This window comes from Ruditapes philippinarum, unplaced genomic scaffold (assembly GCF_026571515.1).
Source record: "Ruditapes philippinarum isolate M1 unplaced genomic scaffold, ASM2657151v2 ctg1588_1_1_1_1, whole genome shotgun sequence".
NCBI lineage: Eukaryota > Metazoa > Mollusca > Bivalvia > Venerida > Veneridae > Ruditapes > Ruditapes philippinarum.
In genome coordinates this window covers 1,504-10,261 of record NW_026857741.1, presented here as the reverse complement: position 1 = coordinate 10,261, position 8,758 = coordinate 1,504, and the positions used below count along the sequence as shown (strand labels likewise).

At 30.8% G+C, this 8,758-nt stretch overlaps 1 protein-coding gene across 1 annotated transcript; it reads left to right on the top strand.

Moving 5' to 3' along the window:
- The first annotated feature begins 2,035 nt into the window (after positions 1–2,035).
- LOC132750813 (uncharacterized) lies at positions 2,036–4,709 on the top strand. The gene is made up of 4 exons (XM_060740855.1): positions 2,036–2,159; positions 2,354–2,477; positions 3,757–3,901; positions 4,637–4,709. Exons 1-4 carry the CDS (start codon positions 2,057–2,059, stop codon positions 4,697–4,699), a joined length of 435 nt encoding a protein of 144 aa, XP_060596838.1. The 5' UTR covers positions 2,036–2,056; the 3' UTR covers positions 4,700–4,709.
- The last annotated feature ends 4,049 nt before the right edge of the window (positions 4,710–8,758 follow it).

The following is an 8,758-nucleotide window of genomic DNA, read 5'->3' as shown; positions in this document are numbered from 1 at the left end:
ATATGTTGATTTTCTTGAAAATATTTGTATAACTTTTACTTATATGACCAGTTCCTAGTCAAATATGTTTACTAACTGTAGGTATTATTAGAAAAGGCTGAAAATTTGAAATTTGTTACAAAAATGTTATTGAAAGGATACCAAGAAATTGTCCATTTTTTGTTTATTTGTTTTTTTTGTTTTGTTTTGTTAATCTGCAGCAATTTCCTTCAGTTTTTGAGCTCTACAAACCATTTTGCGCTATTGGAAATAAGCACACAGTTAAAAATTTACAACCAGTAAGGCGTCTGTGTTTAATTTTTTAAAACTTTAGCATAACAAACTTTCTGTTTAAAGATGAAAATTTCCATTTTGGACGAGTGTTTCTTCGGTATATACATTTACAAAAGTTTTCCGACGAACTGCGTGCAAGTTATCAGAAGAACTCCTGACAAGTTATCAAAAGAACTCCCTAGCTCCCCCGTGTACGGTTCCTGTCCCGTGACCTTTAAAAAGTATCGGCAACAGACGTCGCATGACGGCCAACAGCATACCATATCCAACAGCAATGAGAATAGATCCATCACAAAAGTTCACCATAAGCACGTTGGTAAGTATGTATTTTTGAAAAATTCTTTTGAATGGTTTATCAATGGTGAGACACTAGAAATTGTGGACAATTTTTGTTATTTAGGTGTTAACTTTATTACACTGGACAAAATTAATGAAAAAAATGTTGTTAAGGTGCTCTCTGACCAAGCTATCAAAGCACGTGATCTAGTCTCCAGTCATTATTTAGTAAGGTAAACCTTGATATTAAAACTAAACGTTCCTTTTAAATTATTACTCTATTGTTCTATATATTTTTGTACGCCTAAGAGATTTTTTTTTAATTTAAGGAATTGATAAATTACATAAATGTAGATCTAGCATAACTTGAATACTATAAACAATTTAAAGTTGATTTCTGAAAGGGTCATTATTTTAGTTTTGAATACTTATACTTATCGTGGTCTATGTCATAAATATCTGCTTTATATAAACGACAACATATGTCGACATATCATAATTATGTTTATATTATAATATTGCATTAATACACATTAAAGTGATATTAACAAACATTTTGTTATTTAAGTATTCCGGTTTTCAAATGCGTAATTGCATACTTATTATGCAAACCAATCTTAACTTATTTCCATGCACGATCTAGAAATGTTTGCCTGGGGTTGCTAATGGGCTTTCATTTTATGGACAATAAGTCAAATCTGCATATCGAGTAGTGCCCATTTTAAAATCGAAAAGCGGATACATTGTGTAGTGCTCATTTTAAATTACACATTTCAACATTTTCTTAGTTTATTGTTGTTGTTATTTTAGATGTACATTTTGGGGAAAAACTTTTCTACATTTTTCAAGAAAAATTAAGATTTAAAAAAGAAACCCTAAAGAACGTCCAAAACGACAAAATTAAAATGTTGCAGGTTCGGTTTGATTGAGCTAATTGTTCATGGACGGTACTGGAAAGAGCAAGATTCACAAGGGTGTTAAAAAGACACGCAAGGGTGTTAAATGCTAGTCTTTTTTTTTGTTTCAATTTTAATTTTTACAAATATGACTGATGCTGTGTATTGTATATTCTTAAGCATTAAAGAGTTCATTTTTAAATGATTATTTGATAAAAAAAGGAGAAATTTATTGCTTCGCTACACACTGCCGACAAGTGAAAGCCATAACAAGCAATAATCTAAATTATTATTACTTAGTATTTACATGTTAATCACATCCCAAGTGCTTTGCTAATCCTACAAGGTTTAAGCTTCCTATATACATTTTATTGCCTTCGGGGATCCGTGCCTGTATATTTACGTGGAAAAGTCGTAAAATGTACGAAACCTGTTATTACTATTAATGTTAAAGTATAAAAGAAAAATCACATGTTACATTATTGGATAAAACATGCATCATATATCGCGGAAGCAATAGCTTTCTTAATCCTTTTTATCACTACACATATATAGAATGCATCGTTTCTTATTTATTACAGCAGCAGATTTCTCCCGAGGAACTAAACATAATGTTTATTTGCGCGGTTTCTCTAATTGTTACTACAGTCCTATTGTTATTTAGTGTGGAAGTTTGCACCGCAGATTTCATTCATAACATTTCAAAAGAAAAAGGTATATGATATAGGGTTTTTGAAAAAAAATTAAAGTGTTATTTCTTTCTTTAGTTACATAATTATTGTATACGATACATATAAAACATTATTATTTATTAAGTAATAAATTTTATTACTAAGTATTTGAATTAATTGTTTAAATTGGAACGAGCTTTATTTCAACCTTTACTGGGTAAAGATTTTAATTTACAGTTGATGGAAAAGTGATAAGATTCTGTGAGTATAAATTGACCAAGATGCTTCCAAAGTCGAAAATACTTGATGCAGAAGCTTGCCTGCAGTGCTCTTGTACTAAACAGGGTCTTTTATGCAAAAAGTAAGTACTCTTTATTTTGCCTAATGAAAGAAGTAAATGATATTTTACCTAAAACATGCTTTATTGCAGTAAATACATGTTTAATGATAAATATATATATAAAGCAAACAGACTGGCAACACGTTCATGCAATATTTACCGTCCTAGAATGCATTAAAACAAACAATGTTAAAATCAAGCGTCTAAATTGTACAAAAACGATTTTATTTTGACTTGTAATAGTACTTTATCATATACAATGAATATCATATTGTGAACATAAATCCAATATTTTAATTAAATTAAATTTCAATTAAAAAAACACATACGTTCAATGTCACATTGATGAACGTCTTTTTTAAAGTCATGACAGAAGTTAAATAGATAAAATAGAGTATTATGTTCAGTGTCAATTTCTCATGCGTTCATACACGCAAGCACGCCACCAGCTTGAAAAATGTATATGTAGGTGAAAAGGTCATAGTCAAATTGACAAAAGGTTAAAGGTAAATCTACCTAGATGTTCATGCCTATATTGTATATGTATAGATTACGCATATAAATCATCAGGGTTTATTGGATGACAATTGCAATTGTTTGGTTATCATCAATAATAGGAGAAATAAGTGATTCCTTTGGCTCAGACACTTTTTCGTAATGACTACAAAATTTTCTGACGTTTACTGCCTTAATTTTTCATTCACAAATATCAAAGTCTTTATTAAATTCGTGACACATTGGCCTACATGCAATGATTTGATAAAAGCTCAAAGAAGGCCATAAGATGATGCTACAAATAAAATGCAATGCAATATAGACGATATCTTTCTGAAGGTTTTTCATCAAATGCATATAATATGCAACCGCTTTAGGGTTTGACTGATCTGATGTACGCATGTACTTCTTAATTGTTCTCATAAAATAAAATCCTACAATAACGATCTTTTGTTTCTATCAATGTTCTGGATATTACTGCACCTTATTGTCTTTCGGGATCATTGAGTCTAGCACTTTTAAGTTTTGAAAATTGAGTACCGCTCAAGCAGGTTCTAGGGGGCGTAGGGATGTTTCACTGTTTCATTGTCCCTCATGTACAGACTCAATCAAACCGAGTCTGCAATTTTCATGTTATTTTGCTGTTTTAATACCTCTAAGGGATCATTTTTTCCAGATATTTATGTAGATCAATATGTATGAATGTGATGTTCTTTATACACTCTGTTTAGTGACATAGGTCGCCAGGCAGGTGGATAGGTAGACAAATCAATGTAAGTTGCAATTAAATGATATCATATTTCAGCATAACGCATGTTCCTGGTTGCGAGGTTGTACACGGTGGAAAAGTTCCGCAAAACCCTTATGATATTAAATGGATAAAAATGATAACAAGTATCAGTCCGAAGAAACACATATCTTTGTTAAAAATTCTTCAAGTCAAAACAGAGGTACATTTTAATTTTTGTCTACATTCTTACATGTTTATTGTAGACTACATAAGAATCGGACTAGCTTCAATCAAAATTATGTAAAAGACAATGCAATCAATATGAGATTTAAAGCGTTATAAGTATTTTTAGATATTCAATAATTTCTGTTTTAATGTCTGCGATAGCACATAAACCATATCCAACAGCAACTGACTAATTCGTTATTGAACTATCAGAATAAAAGAGCGTTTTGTATATTATGCATCCCATATATGAAAAATAAAATTAAACAAATCTGTGAAGTATACCTCATTCAGTGAAAGATAGAGTTAAATAATCTGTGAAGTTAATCTCAAATAAATGAAAGATAAATTTTACTAATTTGTAAATAATATCTCATAATATATAAAGATATATCTACAATGTATACAAATCTTTGAAGTATATCTCAAATACGAAAGATAAATTTTACCAATCCGTAAAGAATAGCTTTTATATGTGAAGAATATCTTTTAGATGAAAGATTTGACAAATCTGTGAAGCATATGCAACAAATGGAGGACACGTTAAACGATTCTTATTGAGAGACTGTTGAAATGATTATCAACATTATACTTAAATATTAATTCAACATTATACTTAAATTTTTCATCATTGTGCTTTTGAAAATATAACATTGCGCGTATAAAAATGTATCCACGAAATATTTTATACTTTAACTTACTTTAATAACTATATCATATTATGTTTCAGGTTGGTTTAAGAAAATTGTACTTCATACAGATGCTCGTTGTGGATGTAAGAATATTTCAATAGTACTATATACTTGTGATAGACAATTATACAACATAAACCATTATCTTTATACTATTATACTTTCAAAAACAGCATTTACAGTAATAGATATTAAACCACATTAAAGTTTCAAAAACATAACTGACTTTTCCGTGGGTTCATGATAAAAAAATTGTTACAGTAATGCTCGAAAGTATTTAAGAATGTAAGTTGAATCATTTTAAATTTTGATAAGGTATATCAATCAATAGGTGCACTTTCAAATGCACCTAGTCACTAAACATCTTTTTCCTTTGGTTTACATAGATAATGGGCATAAAATAGTTTATAATGTATTTATTATCATTTCAGAGACTTTGTGACTTGGTCGTTTATGAACATAGGTTAGGGACACAAAAGATCATTGACAGCACTTGTTGCGGGGACATATGATTGATAATCAGAATTAAATGTCATCATCCGAAAATCTTAATAATTAATCTTAAAATCATATTATCAATTCTAACGCAATCTTAAAAATAAATAGAATATAAACAGATATAACTCAAGTAAAATTGTAATCAATAGTACTGGTAAAAATGTGAACACTCTAGATAACAAATTAAACTTAATTGGATTTCTATTGTTGACTTAAATTTGTGATTTTTAGTATTATTGTCCTATCATAGGTTTAAAATATAGTAATAATAATTATAGAAAAAAAACGAAAAAAAACCAGACAACAGTTCAATATGTCGACAAAATGATACTATAACCACTATAAAACACAAACCAGTCCAGATTCAAATAGTGCTTTCTCTTCGGATCAGATAATCCAAAAGATACATGGCTGAAGTTACAACAACTTACATTAGGGTGAACAACCGAAATGTTCATCTTCTGTATTTGCTCATAGCACTAAATACAGCCTTGGCTTGTAACTTACTTTAGTATATAGCAAATAACAGAAATCAATACATAAATAAAATATCAATCGAAAAAATATAATTTATGTTCAATAAATTTAAGAGATATTCAACCGTTCCCCTCTGGTAATTTGAAATTAAATGAACTTTAATATTACTTTATAATATTTAACAGCCGGCTTGCATAAGGACTATGTTTCTTGTATCGTACTTTAAATGATTCTATAGTTAAATGAGTAGTATGTATATTGTTTTTTCTACATATTTTAAAATTATGATGTTAAAACAAAGATATTTATACGAGTATATAAAGTTTTCCTTTATTTAGAATTTTTTATCTTCTGTTATATTTATTTGTTATTATTTAGGACCAATTCTGTGTTGCATCCACTGTTCAAACTTGAGGAGGCGCTTTATTCTTTCTCATTAAGATATGCTTATTCCCCCGCTGTAAATTCCATTCATAAATGCAATACACCAGTTATAAATCATACAATTTAAGAATCGTTTTATCGCAGAAATTTAGCATCTTGATTTCATGTACCATTAAGAATAATTTCTAATTAAAGTATATCTTTTTCAAAAGATAATTATGAAGCAAGACATTTGTATTATTGCAACTATTCCACATTCCAATATTTCTTCTATGATGGAGTGAAGCAATTATTCATGCCTCATACAAACCGATGGTATACATCTTGCATAACAAACTATGTGCCATGTATAAATACAGGAAACCAATCATTATTGTAGTTCCGATAGACGACACAAGATCAGTTAATACAATTGGTGTTGTTTTGAGGGAAAACAAATAGGCGTGTCTTGTGATGAACTACTTGCAATATGACGAGATCCCATGACATTTGCCTGTGGTTTATTTAGACACTGCAGAATAAATTGTATATACTTTTGCCGACTGTTCAAAATGATGTTTGTGAAAACTGTTTTGTTTGGACTCACATTGGGAATATTTGTCGCTCAGATAATAATTTGTGATGGAGTTGTGAATATTTCTGCTCACTTTCAGCGTTGGTTACTCGACAACATTCGTGTCAATAATGTCGATGCTACCTTTTACAACCTATCTGTGTCACAATGTGCATCTGAATGCTCGAGTTTCCATGGATGTGTCTCTTTCAACTGGCACACATCAAAGACATGTGAACTTAATACGAAGCTGTTTGATTTTTCCACATTCATTGAGCGGTTTCAACAGCAATGGAGGGTTTATGAAAAAGGAAATTGTGGCCTTGGAATTAAAGTAGGAAACCATTGTATTATGCTTCCAAGATTCCTTGATCAAACAAATGGGCTCTCCTTTGAAAGTGGAAGAGATGTATGTTTGTCTGGTCATGCTGACCTAGTGAAGATTGCAAACGCCGCGGAGATGGTGAACTTAAACCAATATCTTAATAACCTATTTCCTTTCCTATCAGACAACGATGGTAAGTTTTGGACAGGTCTCAATAAAATGAAAACTATGGGTTTTGTTTGGAGTGATATGACCGATCCTGCTTACACTTATTATGCTGAGGATGAGCCACATTCAGCGGACGCCTGTGTTCTTATGACAAACATAAAGAAGAACTGGAAATGGAAAACTGAATATTGCTGGAACAAGTGGACGTTTGTTTGCGAAAGAAGAAATGTCTAATGAAATATACTGACAAATGACTCTGAAAACGGTTTGCGTTTCTTATTGTGTATCCAGTCATGTTAAAACTTGACACCAAACCTATCTTGAAGACATATTTAATCTTATAGAAGTACATCGGAACAAGTCACGTGATTAATATTAATCTGAATGTAAAGTTTATGGACCAATACCTAGTTTTGAAACCCAAGAACGACTATACAGTTAGCATTATGACTTACTTAGTTTATTGGTATATTTTTGGACTAACTTTACAAAATATATTTTCTTGTTTGTTTGCGTTCCTGAATAGCAAACAATTATGTGTCTATTATTGTATTGTTGTTGTTAGAATGCCTGTGAAACTGGCAGGATAGAATATTGCGGTCTTAATAATTAATAAAATGTATTTTCCCGCATTTTAACGGAGCGAAATAGCGGGAAAATATTTCCCCCTGATTAGATAAGAACTGGTCAGTTTTGAAAACTATGAGATAGACTATGTCATTCAGCGTTGGGTAGTCACATTTACCATACTGTCAGGCATATTAATTTATTTTTGGAATTTTATCATTTTATTAATCATACAGAACATGTGTATGATTGTCATATCTTGCATACCAGAGAGGATTACCTACCGTTTACACCGGTGCCAGAAAAACCTGTCTTGCACCCCCATGTAAGACAGGTCGCGTGCTTTAAATGACGTCATTGCTGCGCGCCTTAAATATGAATGAATTGCGTTCTTAAGATGGGGTCATTTTACCGTAATAAATGAAGTTGTATGTCATACACAATAAGAAAAAAGTGCGAAATGAGAATATCAGTTTTCGTAATTTCTGTATAATTGATATGTGATATGCAAGAAAAAGAATAAAACACCGGTTGTCGGTACAGACGGGAATATCTAGCACTCAGTACTTAACTGTTTAGAGCCTCGTCACCACCGTAAACAGTTACACTCGAGCTAGATCTATCCCGGTCTGTACCGATAGCCAGTGTAAGATTCTTATAAAATTGTTGAATACGTATTCAAATGTTTTATTGTATGATACATTACAGAAAATCATAAGAAAAAAAATGCTATTTGTATGTACATGTTATTCAATATTTGAAGTTTTCATATAGATTAAGATGGAGACATATTTCACTCTATGATGTTATGATGAACTGTGTTGAATTTGAACAAAGTAATGAAGGTCACAGTGTTGGATATTTGCAACAATGACAATAAAGAATAACTGATTTAATTAGATTTTATAAGTATGTATTTGAAGAATAAATGGGTGCCATTGTTGTTGTCGCTTCCAATATAATAAACTGATAAATGAATGTTGTTTTATGTTTTGGTTTTCTTATATTATATAGATCTAAGTGGTACGTAATATTGTTGTTGTTATTACAGCTCTGGGACAGTTAGGGGAACATTGAAAGAAGATGTTACATTTATATAAATGACAGCAAAAAGTGCCTGTGAATCTGGAGTTCGAACATTTAAATGAATTGCATTCAGCTATTTTTTGTTTTAGCTTGCTACGTTCC